The sequence below is a fragment of the Terrapene carolina genome, unplaced genomic scaffold (assembly GCF_002925995.2).
Source record: "Terrapene carolina triunguis isolate 2854851 unplaced genomic scaffold, T_m_triunguis-2.0 Scaffold212, whole genome shotgun sequence".
In the NCBI taxonomy this organism is placed as follows: Eukaryota; Metazoa; Chordata; order Testudines; family Emydidae; genus Terrapene; species Terrapene triunguis.
The window spans coordinates 11,142,225-11,161,410 of NW_020664563.1; the positions used below are offsets into that span (position 1 = coordinate 11,142,225).

General features: G+C 41.7%; 1 protein-coding gene across 2 annotated transcripts in view; it reads left to right on the forward strand.

Moving 5' to 3' along the window:
* Positions 1-19,186, forward strand: part of LOC113407534 (ras GTPase-activating protein nGAP-like) — a 279,190-nt gene that overhangs the window by 182,752 nt on the left and 77,252 nt on the right. For both annotated transcript variants that reach the window (XM_026656145.2, XM_026656146.2), the window contains exon 4: positions 17,377-17,483. In XM_026656145.2, coding sequence (XP_026511930.1) covers positions 17,377-17,483 — 107 coding nt within the window. The remainder of the gene's footprint in view (positions 1-17,376; positions 17,484-19,186) is intronic.

A 19,186-nucleotide genomic window follows, 5' to 3' on the forward strand; every position in this document is an offset into this window, starting at 1 on the left:
AGACGAACTATTTTTGCAACATAGGTCTCAGGGTGGAAATAAGTATTAATCATGTTTTGAAAATTCTTCTAATGTTTTTTGCAGCAACTTATCTCAAAAGCTGTTTGTCCTGGAATATTCAGACAAGACTTATTTGACAGCTCTTGGCAAGCTCCAGAGTACAAGACCCATTTTGAGATGAAGAAGGCATATTTAGGAAGTTATTAACAGCATGTGTTCTATCTCTGGCAGACTATAAAAGGGAGACCAAAACTGTCGATCGAGAAGCTTCAAAATGTAAATCAGTTGCTATGCAGCTTTGTTACTGTTTACAGTCTAGACGTACCTAAACGGGGAGAAGATTTCTGATAGAGGGCTCTGCAGTCTAGCATGCAAAGTCATAACAATATCCAGTGGCTGGAAATTGAGGCTAAACAAATTCAGACTGGAAATAAGGTATAAATTATAAATAGTAAGTGCAGTTAACCATTGGAGCAACTTAGCAGGGGAATGGATAGATTTGCCATCCCTTTTAAGTCTTTATGTGAGGATAGGATGTCTATCTAAAAGATATATGCTTTAGCTCAACCAAAAGTAGTGAGTTAAATGCAGGAGTCACTGGATGAGGTTCTGTGGCCCATGTGATGCAGGAGGTCAGACTAGATGATCATAGCAGTCCCTCCTGACCTTTTGGTCTATGGATCTGTGAATTTCCATGCTTTTGAACAGTTCTGTAGAGTTTAACAATAACTGGTTTTTCAATTATTGTGTTTTTATAACTACAATGCTCCTAAGAGGATTTTTACCCTCACCCTTTTTACCCTCATACATACTTTCAACTTCTGGTCCAGAGCAAACAGGCTTATCACATGGTGATGTCCCTCCTGCCTCCAGTTTCTCAGGATATGTCTACACTGGAAATGCTACAGTGCCACAGCTGCTCTGCTGTGCTGTAGACACTCACTACAGCGATGGAGAGGGTTCTTTCATTCATGTAATAAGTGCACCTCTCCGGGAGGCGGTAGCTAGTGGAAGAATTCTTTCGTTGACCTAATAGTTTCTACATCTGAGCTTAGGTCAGCTTATCTAAATCGCATAGTGAGTGAAATTTTTCACAGCCTTGAGCGATGTAGGTAAGCATGTAGTGTAGACTATGTGTGAATCACATAAAAAGGACCTAAATTGCATAAATACTTCCCTACATTACTTCCTGTGTAAACAATTGCTGTAGTAACCTTTAAAATGAATCAATTTTCAAACGGAGGATATGAAGACTTTTGTATGCACCATATTTCAGTTTCCCAAGAAAACTGGGAAGTAAGGAGGTAAGATGTCGATGCTGTATTACTCAATGTAGGGGTGGAAACAGACTAGATAAGCCTTTCTAACTAAGTCTCTGTTTAATTCCATCCTCTGTCCAAATAGTCATGCCATCAGTTTCCCTTTAAAATGTGCAAAGAAAACTTTTTTACAAAATTACAAAACCGAAATTTGTGGAAAAACACAGTTTGTCAAATAATTAATATTTCTCTCACACATGCCCTTCCATCACAGAATTGTCAAGAACACAGGAAATATCCTAATTTTCATATTAGGATCAAGTACCTTTTCTATGAGTCTATGAGAGACACTCAGCTAAGCCTTACATGCTTCTGTGGTATTTCACTTTTGAACTGTACCATGTTCCTTCATTAATTTGGATTCAGTGTAGCATCTGCCTTGCTTATAGATTTTTAAGAAAATATTTGCCCCATACAAACAACTTTTTTTTTAATGGAGATATCCCATCTCCTAGAACTGGAAGGGACCTTGAAAGGGCATCGAGTCCAGCCCCCTGCCTTCACTAGCAGGACCAAGTACTGATTTTGCTCCAGATCCCCAAGTGGCTCCCTCAAGGATTGAACTCACAACCCTGGGTTTAGCAGGCCAATGCTCAAACCACTGAGCTATCAATCCCCCAGGATGGCTACTTGCTACTGGATGCCTAGGTAATTGGAATTTTCTTCTCTGTTGGGCCTTGATACCACTTTTTCTTCTTCACTTGCTGGCTGGGATCCTATTCTTTGCTTTGCTGATCTAGTGGCTTTTGTTTGTGTTTGGTTTGGTTTTAGTCCATTGTCAGCAAGTGGCCCAGCTCAGTCCTCCCTCCTCTTAGTTGCAGAGAGGCAGTTTGTAATTGGGACCAATAATAATGCAGTTGTTGGGAATGGGATAGGTTAATTAAAATGAAAAACAGGTTTACTGAGAATGATGAACAAAGGGATCCTGTCTCTTTAAAGGCTGCAGTTTGATCAGTGCATCAGCCTGATCCCTGAAGACAAAGACATTTTTAATTTGTTGGGCCCAGGAGTCCCTCACTTATCAGGACTTGTCTTCGCTTGTGCATGTGTAAACCTGTAAAATGGCATTTTGTGCAGAATAAATCATATGCCAAAAATCCTGTATAGTTAGATCTGACCCCTTCCTCTGTTGTAAAGTCACAATGCTGCAAGTCCCCTTTGTAGTGCTGCAGGACAGTCTTGGTGTCTGGACAGAGCAGAGTTGTTATGCTCTCTTTTTTGTAAATAAACTGAATCCATTGCAGTGTGGATGGCTCCTATGAACCCCCAGCATAGCTCATTTCTACTGACCCTCTTATTTGCCCTGTGGAAAGAGAGCTATTAACTAGGGAGGCTATCGTCCAGCAGGACTTCTGATTGCTGCTTCTCATTCTGATGAAGAGGAGCTGTTCTAATATTCTTAATGCTGCTGTTGGCAGTCAGAAACAGATTCCATTATTGTTGATCAATGCAGCCGCCATGCAGGAGGAGGGGAGAGGGGAGGGGTGAGAGCTTCCTATTCACAGATTGATCAACCTGCCATTGCATCAACAAATGCATTGTGAGAAAGCCTGGGATGCTGTTATAATAGCTGAAGCAGGAAGGGACTGGTGAAGAGGGGACTGCAGGTTCTCCAGCTGTGATGGGTTTTTTAAATTGCCTCTAAGCTTTCTTTTCTTCACCAAAAAAGCTACTGAATTTGATTTTTGTTTACTAGGGTGATGGTGATATGTTATACGTAACTGATTAACTATTGTGCTGGCTGAAAATTAGAGCTTCTTCAGCATTAGGATCCATTTCTTTTTATTTCAATTGCTCGTATATCTTATTCTGCTACTTCATCATTTTAATTACAAGCTTTCTCCCCACTCTTCCCCATTTTCTAGTATTTCTGCTTGGGCTGAAATCAGGCACAAAGGGACAAGGAACACAAATCTTCCTTACTGCCCCCCTCCCTCCCAGCCTCCTTTATCAAAATGGTCTGACAGAGAATTAAGAGGGGCAGGGTCACACTTTCTGTTTCATTTTGTCAGTGTAGTCAATAACTTAAGTGCTGGACTCCCAAGGCCATCAACTCATCCCCACCCTTCCTTCCCTGCTTCGTTCAGTCACTGTGTTCTGTATGGAAAAGTTTTCTGGCTGGAGAATGAGTCTCCTATCTCCTGGTGATGTGGCTGAATGGCTGGATAGCAGCACAGAAGATGAAAAAAGCCTTCTCTCATTTCTCGGTACGGTAGGGTTCTCATGATTTTTAACACTTTACTGGCAAGACTTTACTACTTGTGGGTGGGGGGGTTAATTTTTCAGTGCAGAGTTGTAAAAGGAAACCATTTAAAGCAAGCTCTGAAACGAGATGGGAGTTTTAATTGGTTGGAATCAGTTAAAATAGTTCCAACAAAACAATTTGGACAAATGCTGAAGCAGAGTGAAGTGACACATGTGTTGTACAGAAATGTTTCATCCCAACTGTTACTTTTGGGTCTGTTTCCACTTCACTAGCTGATCTCTCTGTTTAGTCAGCATCTATCCATGTAATTCAACATGCACTACAACTTTAACTTATCATGCGTCTTAGAAGTAATAAGTTAAAGCAGATGGAAAAGATGGCTGTGGGTGTTTTCCCTTAATTAGAAATTTGTGCATGTTACATTAGAATTAAAATTTCAGACAGAGATATTCCTTAAATAATTTTTTTAAATCTAGAAACTGAATTCCGGTTGCAGCATCACAGTGAAGTGCCAGATACTGCTTCTGTCTACTTAGGATAAGGATTTTGTTAAGCTAAGTAGGAAATTATTCATTTTAAATTTTCTCTTGCTCGGTTTCTTCCCATTACTCTTATTTATTGTCCCACTCTAAAAATTTCTTATCCCTCATTGTTGTTTACAGCCGTCCAATAGTTGTAGCTGACTGCCACTTCATATTCCCCCTTAGTTGTCACTAAGCCAAGCTGTAAATATTTAGATTTTAGTTCTTCTAATCTTTCCACATAAGTCATTGCCTCCTGCCCCTTCATGATTTTTGTTGCTGTTTTCTGAATTCCCTCCAGTTTGATATTTTCCTGGTATCGAGATGCCTAGAAGTGTATGCTGTAATTTGTGTGCAATTTCAGCTTCAACGCTGTATAAAGAGGTAATATCTCCTCCCTCGGTGTCTATGCTGTGATACCTCTGCATATTGTACTGACTTGGGGAACTAGGTAAGGTTTTAATATTTTTTCTTTCCATGATGTGGCTGCCACCAGACTGGACAAATGAGTGAGTCTTCATCGGTGAGTCAAGCAGGCAATAGCTGATTTTAGATACTGGATTTTTGTGCCTAGTTCCTCCTCTGTCCAGTGTGCAGGCCGGCTTCCCAGGTTGTTCTCCTGCCTCACTGGAAGTAGCTGCCGCAAGTTCCTTTCTACTGAGAAACCGTCTTACTTGCAGGTCTCAACAGAGCTCCAGAACAACATAGAACATGGGAGAAAAATGGAGACTCAATCCCAGAAAAAGCAAGAGGATAAGGGCGGAAAGTGCCCCTTCTGTTCACCGTCCCCCATGACCATACATTGTGGCCTTCTGTGGAACTACCACAGCAAGCCTAAGTAGGGACAGAAGATTTCTGAACTGGGCAGCAGTGCTCTGCTTCAGCAGCCTGGGCCCCCACCTTTCCATCCAGACCCAGAGTCCATCAGGACAGCTCCCAAGTCCTATCGCCTGGGTACCCAAAGACAACCTCCGGGGGAACAGGACTCAGATGGGGACTCACAAGATAAGATATTGGAGGCAGGGCTCTGGCCTCCAGCCCCCCTCATCATCAGTGTGTGGAATCCCTTCATCCATAAGCTTCAAGAAGGGTATCCATTGTCTTTCATTCTGGAGTTCTCCCAGGATGCTTTGAAGAAAGGGTTCTCTGCTTGCTCCCTGGGTCCTGGTTTCGGTCCTCAAGTTGCATAAGTTCTTTTCCATTATGATCAGTTTGATTAAGGCAATATCTAACGTTAGGCTCCTATTAAATATCTAATTTCCCTTTGGAGCCTAAACCTAGTGCTAAATGCCTGAGATTTACACCTGTACTTACTGTTCTATACTTTCTTCCTTTCATAGAAAAAGTGGCTTTTCTAATGTTCATTACCATGGTCCTGAGACTCAGGGAAACCTCAGCCCTGGCTTGCAATTTCCCCATCAGGAAAGAAAATAGTTTGCTCAATGTTTCATAGTTTGTATATGGCCTCAGTTTTCTGTCTTAATCATGAGATACCACTTTCCAAATTCTGCCCAATCCCAAATCCAGACTCAGGCTTCAATGGCATCCTTGGACACCTGCTGAACATGAGGCCTGTTTTTTCCTAATCAAACCCTTCTGCAGGTTCAGGGTCTCTCTTTGTGCTGCTCACAGAAGGACGAAGTCCTGTCCTGATGGACCAGAGGCATGAAAGCCTAAATCACTAACCCTGGTTTATTAAGAGCAGTGGTAAACTGCTGCAGAGCTGAGTTACATCCAGGACTCTATCGCATCTGAAAATGCTTATAGCATGTTAAGTTAAATGACAGTGCAGTTCTTAGAAATGGACTCAAACCAAAACCCAGATCCAGACTATTATTATTATTAAATATTTATATTGCAGTAGTGCTTAAAAGGCAACAAAGTTGGGGACTCAGTGTGGTAGGCACTGTTCAAACATATAATGAATGGCATTCCCTGCCCTAAAGACTTTATATAGATTAGACAAACAAAGGGTAGGAGGGGAAACAAAGCAACAGAGGGGTGAAATGAACTACTCACATGGAAGTCAGTGGCAGAGCGGGATTTCCTGAATCATAGTCCAGTGCTCCACCCACTAGACTATGCTTCCTCTGACCCAAAGAAACTCCGAATACTAAGGAAACCAGATGAGCAGTGAGCCTGAAATGGAGCGACTGTGGAGAAAGGGGCAGGAGGGAACAGCACAGGGGAAGAGGAATGTCAGGCACTGATGACAGTATTGGCATCTGCTGCAGCTGCTTGTCTCTGCTCTTGCAGACTCAGTTTTGGTCTGGCTCCTTGTGATGCTGGCATACCTGGTGCCATCTGATGCCAAAGTCCCCATGCCTCCGTTGAATACTGACAAATACATAGCAGGAATCAATCTGGCTCAGCTGTGTGTTAGTATTGTTAAAATGGGTATTAGAATTATAAGAATGTTTTCTTTTTAGACTTTATGAATGCCTGCAAGTTGCTGCACACATTAATCTCCCTTATAATATCTGTATCCCATATCATAAGATGGGAGCATTTGTATTGTAAGCCTCTGTAACTGTATAGATCACCCTGCAGGAGAGAGACATGAACTGGTGTGAAATGCTGGTCTCCAACAGAAGGTGTTATGTCCTGTCCAGCAGGGAAGACCCATCAACATCAGACAAACTATTGTGGAACATTCAAGAAGGCAAAAAACTTTGTTGATTGCTCTCTGCTCCTCTTCCCTATGCAGATGAGTCATGCAAGTGAATTACTCCCATCAGCTAACTTTGCAGCTCAGAGTGCAAGGGAGAAGGAAATAAAACCCCTAACATGAAGAAACCATATCCTTTATGCTGACTGGACTCTAAGGGGCAAGGTTTCTAGGCATAAACAAGAGATCCTCAGCTGCTTAGCCTGAGTTAGCCCTAAGGACATATAGAGCTTTCTTATTATGAAAGCTTCTATTGCCTCTTGGAACTTAAGATTTTAACTCATTTGTGTATGTATCAAGTATCAGAGGGGTAGCTGTGTTAGTCTGTATCCACAAAAACAATGAGGAGTCTGGTGGCACCTTAAAGACTAACATTTATTTGGGCATAAGCTTTCATGGGTAAAAAACCCACTTCTTCAGATGCATGGAAGAAGTGTTTTTTTTACCCACGAAAGTTTATGGCCAAATAAATCTGTTCGTCTTTAAGGTGCCACCACAGGTTGAGAACCACAGCACCCCCCCCTTTCCCCAATCCCAAACCACCCCCACAGACCCCTATGCCCAGCATCTCCTGCCCAGAGACCCCTCCACAGAGTGGGGCCAGGAGCGGAGCCCTGGGCAGGGGGCTGGGCGGCAGGGACCCTGGACCCCGATGTGCAGAACTGGGTGGCAGGACAGCTGGGCAGGAGCCGCAGACCCCACCCATGTCGGGCCGGGCGGCAGCCACAGACCCTAAACCCCAACCCTGTGGGACCAGGTGGCAGCTCTGGACCCTGTGGGGCTGTGTAGCAGCCCCAGACTCCATGGAGCTAGGCGGATTCTTGTAAGTATGTGAGCACCATTTTGGTAACAGGAACACCTGCTGTCATTTTCCATTTTCAAATGTCTCTATCATGGGATTGTGATCACCTGTTGTTTTAAAATACCCAGTAGTTGGCTCGGAAGCTAGGGTGACCAGGTGTCGGGTTTTCTGGCTCTGGTCAGCACCGCCAACTGGGCCGTTAAAGGTCCAGTCAGTGGTGCTGCGTCACAAAGCCAGGCTAGTCCTTACCTGTCCTGGCTGGCACCACACGGCCAGCAGGTCCGACTCCTAGGCGGGGGCGTCACAGGGCTCCATTCGCTGGCCTCACTCCAAGCACCGGCTCCACACTCCCATTGGCCTGGAACTGGCCAATGAGAGCTGGGGGGGAGGAGGCAGTGCCTGTGGGCAAGAGCGCCGCGTGGAGCCTCCTGGCCCCCTGCCTAGGAATTGGAGCTGCTGCTGGCTGCTTCCAGGGCACTGCGTGGTCCGCAGTGCCAGGAAAGGCAGGAAGCCTGCCTTAGCGCCCCCCCACCCACCCCATCCCGCTGCACCGCTGACTGGGAGCCGCCAAAGATAAGCCCGCATCCCAGCCCTGCGCCCCCCCTCCAATCTGGAGTCCCCTCCTCCACCTCAAACCCCTCATCCTCAGCCCCATTCCAAGCCCTCACCCCCTCTTGCACTCCAACCCCCTGCCTCAACCCACAGCCCCTTCCCACACTCCAAATCCCTTAGCCCCAGCCTGGAGCCCCCTCCTGCACCCCAAACCCCTTATCTATAGCCCCACCCCAGAGCCTGCACCCCAACTCCCTACCCCAACCTGGAGTCCTCTCCTGCACCCTGAAGCCCTCATTTCTGGACTCGCCCCAGAGCCCTCACCCCCTCCCGCACCCCAACCCCCCACCGCAGCCCAGTGAAAGTGAGTGAGGGTGGGGGAGAGCAAGCCATCGAAGGAGGGGGAATGTAGTGAGCGGGGGCGGGGCCTCAGGAAGGGGCGGGATTAGGGTGTTCGGTTTTGTGCGACTAGAAAGTTGGCAACCCTATCGGAAGCCTTTGATTCTTGCTGCTATCCAGTAATTGGTTGGTGATGGGAAGCTGTAGCAAATGCTCTCACAGTGTTTCCTTCATTTTTTATTCTCTTCTTTACTTATCCAAAGTGTTTCACTTTTACACTTTTCATTATCAAACTCACCCCATCTCATGTCTTACTTTTTATCTTTCCTGTCTAGACACTACCTATCAATATTCACTTTGTGGTTGTAGGAATCACCACAGCAAGATTCAGTTTTGCCCACTAAGTTATACGGTGTAGAACTCGTATTCTCTTATATTTTATTCAGAGCAAGAGTTTGGTGGGCTTCTGAGCCTGGTGCAAATCACATTTGTTCTGGCTGACTTCTAATTCCAGTTTTTAACTGAAGGAATTAATTAAACCTGTATAACAGGACTTTAAACTAGGCCCCACAATTCTAATTCTCCCCAAGTAGGAGAATCCAAAGGGATGATACTTATTCCAAGGTAAAGCCTTAACCTTTTCACATTTTCACATGCAGTTTCCTTTTTCATAAGAAGAAAACACCATATTATGCAATAGAGGTTTGAAAAATCCTATTCAGTCACATCTCATCTTTTCCTTCAATCTCCTTCTTCATGATTGGTAACACTCGCCTTCCTTTTGCTTCTTATTTCTCCCTCTCATGCTCTTGTCCTTTCTTTTTTTTCCTGCTCTCTTACCCTTTAACATCTCCACTTTGTAGGCATCATCACCAGAAGTAGAAGAAACCACAATTAGGAACTGGCTGTCTGCAACAAGATTGTTGCTTGAATGGTCTGAGAGGGACAAAAAGGACAGTGAGGCAAAAATACGCAGTTCTGTCTTGTCTGAATCGCAAATGCCATGACATTGAATGTGTATACTGTACTAATGAATCATAAATTACCTTGAGGGTGTTAATTGTTTTATTCTGACTTGTTGAAATGTTGATTGATTTTTAAAGGCGTTTTAAAATGAATTCGATTCCCCCTTTAATAGTTAACAGTACAGTGGTCTGTTCATACAGGAGGTATTTGAATTATGCCCCTAACTGAGTGATCCCATTGGTTGAACATTCACTCTTGTGTGTGTGTGTGTGTGTGTATGTGCTGTTATTTTTTATATATATATAATATATATATATATATATGTGTGTATATATATATATGTGTGTATATATATATATAAAATCATAGACTATCAGGGGTGGAAGGGACCTCAGAAGGTCATCTAGTCCAACCCCTTGCTCAAAGTAGGACCAATCCCCAAATGGCCCCCTCAAGGATTGAGCTCACAACCCTGGGTTTAGTATCAGGGGGTAGCCGTGTTAGTCTGTATCTACAAAAACAACAAGGAGTCTGGTAGCAGACCAACGCTCAAACCACTGAGCTATCCCTCCCCCCCCCCCCGCCTTTTTATATATATATTTATATTTAGAGAGAGAGAGAGGAATCAGGTCCTCCTTTTGTTTATTACACTCACTTATTCTGCCTTGTCTCAAATAAGATTGTAAATTCTTCATGGCAGGAGACTTTTACTCTCTTTGTACAGCACCTAGTGTAATGGTGCCCTGATCCTGATCTGAGACTCTAGATATTACCACAATGTAAATGTACAGTAATGTATCCTCACAGGACAAATTCCCTAAAGTAGCATAACTAGTAAGGTGACTGTTTAAAGTTCTTTGCTTTCTTTGATAACTATAAAATGTAAAAAGGCTGAGAACTCATAGTTTCTTTAAGCCATAATGCCTATTGCGGCTAAGGTTTAATGGTATGGAAAGGGAGCCATCTTTACAGAATAAAAACTAAAATAAAATTACTGGAGTTTACATGTTGCTGAATCATTGATTGCATGGCTAAAAATCAGGGCTGTTGATTAATCTCTGTTAACTCAAAAAATTAATTGCAATTAAAAAAATAATCACAATTAATCACCGTTTTAATTGCACTGTTAAACAATAGAATAGCAATTGAAATTTATTAAATATTTTGGATGTTTTTCTACATTTTCATATATATTCTGTGTTGTAATTGAAACCAAAGTGTACATTATTCTTGATTACAAATATTTGCACTGTAAAAGATAAACAAAAGAAATAGTATTTTTCAGTTCACCTCATACAAGTACTGTAGTGCAATCCCTGTGTGTGAAAGTGCAACTTACAAATGTAGATTTTTTTACATAACTGCGCTCAAAAATAAAACCATGTAAAACTTCAGAGCCTACAAGTCCACTCAGTCCTGCTTCTTGTTCAGCCAATCGCTAAGACAAACAAGTTCGTTTACATTTACAAGAGATAATGCTGCCCTCTTCTTATTTACAATGTCACCAGAAAGTGAGAACAGACATTTGCATGGCACTTCTGTAGCTGGCATTGCAAGGTATTTACGTGCCAGATATGCTAAACATTCGTATGCCCCTTCATGCTTCGGCCACCATTCCAGAGGACATGTTTCCATGCTGATGACGCTCGTTAAAAAAATGTGTTAATTAAATTTGTGATTGAACTCCTTGGGGGAGAATTGTATATCCCCTGCTCTGTTTTACTCGCATTCTGGAATATATTTCATGTTATAACAGTCTCGGATGATGACTCAGCACGTTGTTCATTTTAAGAACACTTTCACTTCAGATTGGTACCTTCTTTGAGTTTTGTCAAATGTGAGATTTCGAAAGATAGCTACAGCACTCGACCCAAGGTTTAAGAATCTGAAGTGCCTTCCAAAATCTGAGAGGGACGAGGTGTGGAGCATGCTTTCAGAAGTCTTAAAAAAGCAACACTCCAATGCGGATACTACAGAACCCGAACCACCAAAAAAAAAAAAAAAAAAATCAACCTTCTGCTGGTGGCATCTGACTCAGATAATGAAAATGAACATGTGTTGGCCGCACTGCTTTGGATTGAGCAGAACCCATCATCAGCCTGGACATGTCCCTTGGAATGGTGGTTGAAGTATGAAGAGACATATGAATCTTTAGCGCATCTGGCATGTAAATATCTTGTGATGCCGGCTACAACAGTGCCATGAGAACGCCTGTTCTCATTTTCAGGTCATATTGTAAACAAGAAGCGGGCAGCATTATCTCCTGCAAATGTAAACAAACTTGTTTGTCTGAGGGATTGGCTGAACAAGAAGTAGGACTGAGTGGACTTGCAGGCTCTAAAGCTTTACATGGTTTTATTTTTGAATGCAGTTATTTTTTGTACATAATTCTACATTTGTAAGTTCAACTTTCATGATAAAGAGATTGCACTACAGTACTCGTATTAGGTGAATTGAAAAATACTATTTCTTTTGATTTTTTTACAGTGCAAGTACTTGTAATCAAAAATAAATATAAAGTGAGCACTGTACACTTTGTATTCTGTGTTGTAATTGAAATCAATATATTTGAAAATGTAGAAAACATCCAAAAATATTTAAATAAATGGTATTCTATTATTGTTTAACAGTGCGATTAATCACGATTAACTTTTTTTAATCGCTTGACAGCCCTACTAAAAATATTTACTGCATATAAATCACAATGGCTAATTCCAGAATGGCTTACTGTTCAACTCATGTTCCAGTGAGTGGTGATTAGTTCTTTTTTACGGTGGGCGGTGCGCTAATTGAGCTAGCTAAAAGAGATGTAAATGTGTTTCTTACAGCTGGGGCTATCTGTATACCTGGTAGACTTCTTGCTGGATATGATGGGAACAGCTAGAGATTGATAAGCTTAGGTAGCCATTGGTGACTGTTGGGAGGGGACTGAGTCTTAACGTTTTTTGACAATGGAGCTGAGTTGGAGGGACCAAATTATCTAATTGTATGTGTAGCATTTTTCTTTTACTCTTCTCACAAATAGATACAACAATCAAATTCTGCTAATACACATGGGTTTCCCCAAAGGGGAAAAAAATTGAAAAGGAGATGATGGAATGCTGCTAAACTGTCCAGGTTTCTACAATAATATTGTAAAATTTGCAAAATGTTCAAAGTGGTGAAAAAAGAGACTTTTTGCTGGGTTTAATGGGAAAGTAACTAATGCATGAATTTTCTTGGTTCATGCAAGTTAATAATAAATAAAAAGGTTATGTCTTTGGAAAAAAGCAGCATTTGTGAATATCTTGAGAGCTAGCTATCGTATACCTGAATATTGAATACATCCTTCCACATGTCAAAGTCTCCCTTGAAGTTCAGAGCCAGGGCGTAGTAATACATTTCATAGTGCTTCCATGCTACTAAGCCATTGCATTTGTAAACTGCTGAAGGCTTATGTGACTACACACAGACTGAGAATTTTTTAATTATCATAGGAATAGAGAAATTTCCAGACTACATCAGACCCATCTAGTCCAGTATCCCATCTCTGACAGTGACCAGCATCAGATGCTTTAGAAGAATGCATAAGTACATCACACTTGTCGGATGTGAGATGATCTGTCTCCAACAATTAGGTCTCATCATGATCTCTACTAATTAGAGATTGGTTTAAACCCTAAAGCATGTGGTTTAATATCCCTTCAATAATTTTTCATAGCAATAACCATTAGAACTCTGGATGTTCTCATTAGCCCTATAAATGTCTACTCTCCTTTTGAAACCTTTTAAATTATTGGCCTCGACATTTTCCTGTGGTGGTGGGTTCGACTGTCTAATTGCATAGTTTGAGGAAGAATTATTTTCTTTTATCGGCTTTGAATTTTCCACCTGCTAATTTCTAAAATAAACAATCCCAATCTTTTTCATTTCTCTTCATATGATTTTCCATGTCCCTAGTCAGTCTCATTACCCTTCCCTGAACTTTACTAATTATGCAGTATCCTTTTTGAGAGTGACCAGTACTGCACACAATATATTCCAGATGTTCATTTCATCCTCTCCATGCTGGAAAAAGGCCTTGGTAGTAGGATGCAAGGGCCCACAAAGGCAAGGATTCAAGTTACAAAAGGCTGGAAACAACAACAAGCTACTGTACTGGAAACCTAGAAATTTGTGGATCATTGCTCCCTCGTTGAAGGGAGCTGAGGCCAGCATTTGTGGCCACGACGACTGGATTCAGTGGAGAAGGGTGCCCGCCATCTGCCATACCAGTGCCCCCTGCTGAACACTTAATGAAGTGGCAATGGTGTCTGTCTTGAAATATCAGAGGGGTAGCCGTGTTAGTCTGAATCTGTAAAAAGCAACAGATGGTCCTGTGGCACCTTTAAGACTAAGAAGTGAGGTTCTTACCCATGAAAGCTTATGCTCCCAATACTTCTGTTAGTCTTAAAGGTGCCACAGGACCCTCTGTTGTCTTGAAATAAACCATTCTCCTGCTATGCTGGCCAAAAGAATGAGCAATTGCTTGTTACAGTGGGAAGAGGGCATTGCCGTGTGAAGGGGTGAAAAGGGAGCTATATGTCATCCTGTGTAGATCTGGTTTCACAGGCATCTGCCATTTCTGAGTAATTGCCTGAGCTAGTTTGCAGCTGACTAATATTATTTAACACAGATAAATGAGGCAATGAATTAAAAGCGCTCCACAGAAATGTTTACAACTTTTTTTTTTTTTTTTTTTAAGATTGAAAATGGGGAAATCCATTTATTTTTCAGAGGTTGAGAGAACAGATGAAAAGGTTTCAGACTGTTATTTATCCACAGAGACAATGTGATTTGTCTGTAGGCTTGGCCCCAGAAAGTGAGCCATGCAGAGAATGATTGTAATTTAATACTGAGACCATGAAAGGTGCATTGATTTTACAGCAGGTGAAAACAATGCAATAGTAGTATGTAGCATGAGTCGGGGGAGGCAACCATCTAATATTGGCCTAGCAGCAACAGTATAGATTTTCCACCCAACTCAGCAGAAATGCTTCTTAAGGGCACAGTAGTTGCATCGCTTTCAGTTTGTAGGCTTGGAATTAGAAGTAACTGGGCTAATTTTACATTTTGCTAGGGCCTGATCCAGCAGGTTGCTAATCTGCTCCTGCTGATATTTTTTGTTGTGTTACTAATTGATTGCAAGCATCTCCTCTGGATATTTGCTTCTCCTTTCCTCACTTAATAGACTTTTATGAATCTTCTGAGCATGGAAGAAACTCATTTCATGCAGGAATCCCAACATCTTTTATCTACAGATAACTTGCATTGCTGCTACATGGGTATCGGGGCTGGGCATAGATTCTTCTCAGCTCTCCTTTGGTTTAATCTTATTTCTCCCTATAACTCCCTGTCCTGGGAAAGGACCACCTATTGTCAAAAATGGTAGGGAATTAAGTCTTCTGTTTTCATTTATGACTCAGCAAAATCAGCATCGTGTTAAATTACTTGGGATGCTTTGATGATGTGAAGTGATTTCCTGTGTGTGTATTGGAGAAAGCCAAAGCCATTACATTAGTTGATGCTCTTTGATTTGAGGCAAAGGAGTTCATTTTGGCCCCATGTTCCAAATGCATAGATCGCTTCCATTTCCTTCAATTACATTTCCACCAAAATTTTGATTATTGAAATCTATTTGATATGGCTACCTCTCTGAGTACTTACGCCAGGAGAAGTTCTATGCTACGTGCTGCAGGCTGTATCTACCTAAGGTATGTCTACACTGAAAGTAGAAACCTGCAGCTGGCCTGTGCCAGCTGACTTGGGCTCGATCTAAGGAGCTGTTTAATTGTGGTGTAGACGTTCAGGCCTGGGCTGGAGCCCGGGCTCTAGGACCCTACGAGGTGGGAGGGTCCCAGAGCTCAGGATGCAGCCTGTGCCCAAAAGTCTACACTGCAATTAAACAGCCTCTTAGCTCGAACCCCGTGAGCCCAAGTCAGCTGCCACAGGCCAGCCACAGGTGTCTAATTGCAGTGTAGACATACCATAAGCTTTTGGCTTTTTTGCCTCCCCTCTTTTTTGAGCGGGGGGGCAGGGGGAGATGATGAAGTTAGTAGAAATAGAACTAGCAAAGTATTCTGAGAGTGGGATTGACCATTGTTCAATCCTTGGTCTAGCACTGGCCCCTATCTAGGCATTCTATTGGCTAAAGGTGTCCTGTCAAGCAGTGATCATCAAGTTCCGAAACCAGGAAACGGCTGGTGCCCCACAGGTTATGAAGGGAAGTGTCCAGTGCTAATCATCAGCCTGTGGAGAAATCTCACTGAAAGCTAAGGGTCTTTCTGTTGCAAGCTTTGACAGATTGATTAATTTATTCTGTGTGAGTGGAGCTGTTTGCATCAGCTTCATGATTTTGGACTAAATGCTGTGCCCTGCCCATTTACCAGTGTTAGCTGGTGATCACTGTTCAACTTTCTATGTAGCTAATTTTGGAAGCTGTTCTCCATGTTAGCAGTTCTTTAATCATTGATCCTTAAAGGCAAGCTGAGAGACTTATATTTTTTTTAAAAGAAAAAGCCTACAGTAGAGGGATTACTACTTTTGCAGCAAGATCCTATTTTCTTAACTTTTCAATCGGTATGATGTTAAATTTTGATTTTCTCCTTCAAGACTTCTTGGGCGATATCTACTATAATATGAATAAAATAATCCAATTGGCAAAGGCGTCACAGGTAATGTTCTGCTTGGAGAAGGCTTTTGTGTGGGGGGGGGGAGAGGGGTCTTGATTATTTTTGGTGAAGAAATCCTTGTTCTCTTGGCAGCAGCTGGCTGTAAATTTCAGTAAATCTTTGTTGTTGCTGTGACTCAGGATATATAGTGAAATTTTCTGTAGCTGAGGGGAGCCGGCAGTTGGGCGTCTGTTAATAGCCTGAAAGTAACTAATGAGGATGTGCAGTCGGAACGATTGATTGAATAGCTGCAGTCCTGTGTGTTTCTTTCTCGCTCTCTCTGCAAGCTGTAAAGAGGGAGGGGGAAGAGAGAGAAAACCAGCTTTCTCTTAAGTGGAAGTAGAACGGATCCCAAGGGCCAGGAGGCCAGAAATGGAAGTTTAAGCTGCATCTATCTTTTGAAAGGAAAGCGGCAGAAGTCAAAATGTCAGGCTCCGAAGTCACAGTTTACTCCTTTTCTTTAAGATCTAGAAGATAACAATGGACTTTTTCTAAGGATGTGGTTTTTCATATCCTATTGAGAATGTCTTATTTATGAAGCTGGATTCCTGTAAGTCTAGTATTTGAACTGGAGATGGGCAGCAGTTGTGATAAAGGTATTAATATGTGTGTCTGTGTGTGTGATTTTATAATGTGCATGCTGTATAAATCTATAAAATCAGATACGAGCACATCTTCTGTAAAGATTTGAGCTTGCAAGATCTGCCTGCATGGATTTAGGATGCCAAAGTCATATCTTACTAAGGTCATATTGCCAGAACAAGGAGAAACTGACCTATTTTTGTATCTGCTGAGGTATATATGTTGTTTTATCCAGGCAACTATGAATCTTCTGATGGTCTCAAAGTTTGAGCTAGCAGTAGGGTCACATTATCTGCAGGAGACTGAACTTTGACCTTTGTCAAATTATGTTCAACATAGGATAAAATCATGATCTCCCTCTGTCACAGATTTTATTTGGCGATGTTAACTACTACATTGCTGATTGTAAAAAGAATAGTTGAAAGTTCTGAGTTGTATTAGCAAGTGTACAAGGTAGCAATACATATGGGTATTGAGCTTCACCAATGTGTTTAATCATAACTGCCTATTGCCTATAAGATCAAATCAGATTCCTAATTTTGACCTTGTTGCCAGTTGCAATGTCTCTATAACTTATCTTGGTAGCAAATAAGCCATATATAAATATGTAAGTATAATTTGGCTGTTAGCTAATGCATCTGAAAGTTTGTGACGGCTTCTGTCCAGAGCAGGATAAAACCTAATTTTTTTTTCAATTCCCCTCACCCACCTTCTTTTCTGTTTCTTCTCCAGAGGTCCCAGCAGAGAGGTCTCCACGCAGAAGGAGCATCTCAGGAACCAGCACATCCGAGAAAACCAACTCTATGGATGCTTCAAACACCTCTCCTTTCAAAGTCCCAGTAAGTGCGCCTTTCCTCTGAAGGAGAGATGTCTTCCCATTGAATTGGGGGTGGAGTTTAGGTTATCCTAACAAATCTAATACTCAGTCTATTGATTCAAGATGACAATTTAATAGTGCAGGTGGCCGAAAGGCATGCATATCAGCTGCCATAAATGATCAGGTAACATTTTCTAGGAAACCCATAATTTACCTTTCCACAAGATTTGATATAAAATCAGTAGTCCTGTAGACTTTAAAACCCAACCACGGGGTGGTGAGCAGCCTAATTTCAATATGTCCTAGATACCCGTGAGATCGCTTTGTAGGCTTCACACTGAGCATTTATTTTCTTCTCCAAAAAAGAACTTTAGGTTGGTGATGGTATGGGTGTTTTCCCCATATCAGTGGAATGAATTAGGGGTCTGAAATGGCTAACAGTTTATTTCAAAGCTACTGAAATTGTTCTCTGCGCGTGTGCATTAACTGGCCTTAATTCTTCTGGTTGTTCGTTTCAATTTATCATTTCAAGTAAGGAGTGTGGATTTTCTTGCCAACATTGATTGGTGTACTAAAGTCGGTGTACTAAAACCTACAGCACTAAAACTTTTCTATTGTTCTTCTTAATCTGAAAGAAGAAGATTCTGTCAAATCACAAGTCAAGTTAAAATGAAGTGCTCTTTAATATTTTACCAATAGTTAGACTTGGTTAAAAAAAAAAGGCAAACTCCAGCCTTATTATTGTAGAGATTTTTATGTTCCTCTCCATTGTGTGTAAGAACTCTTGAGAGCTTGAAAATTTAAAACGTTTGTCCACACAGCTTTTGGCCTTTTCTATGTGTGATGAGCACTGATTTCTCTTCCTGTGTTCTCTGTGGAGTTGAGGCCAGTATAGCTGCATTTTATTTGTGTGCACCCTATCACCTCCAAATCACTGAAAGTCACCCAGAATACTCTCAACCCTGGGAAGAATAGTTTTTAGCTAACTTCAGATACAGACATGTTTACGTGCTTATTTTGAGATGAATTCCCACAAAATTGTCTCTTGTCTTTTTAATGTATAAATAAGTGATGGCTTCTTTAATTTTACAATCGATATTTTGCCAGTATGAAGGTGGATTCAATTTTATTAAAGTTGCTTTAATCTGAGCCAGATCATAAACTCCAAATTAATTGTGATTTAAAAGAAAAAAGTTCCTGGTCAGGTTAATGGTAGCTCCATCTTGGACTGTTTTCCTATCCTCTTTCAGATTAAACTATCAGTGGTAAATACAGGGAGATCACTATCTTGGAGTAGTTTATCCGTGCTCGACTCCTGTGTTTTTCTCAAAGCCTCATAATGAGACCAAAAGTTGAACTTCTGATATCTGTTGAGGGACCACCAAAATGCGCTTTCCTTGTTTTAAAGACCATCTGAAGTAAATATTCATATTGAGACTATTTTGGTAGTCTTAATGTGCTGTGTTCTAAATGGCACTCGAAAATAGGTTTTTAGTCTAATTACAGAATGTGACTCGATCATAAGCCGGTTAGTTTATAAGCCGACCCCCCCCCCCCAAGATGGATAAGTAAAAATGGAACATTTTTATAACCCGTTCATAAGTTGACCCTATAATTCAGGGGTCAGCAAACTTTGGCCGCTGGTGGGCCGAGATGGTTTGTTTACCTTGAGCATCCGCAGGCATGGAGGTAAACCTAAGTAAACAAAGTGTCCCGGCACGCCAG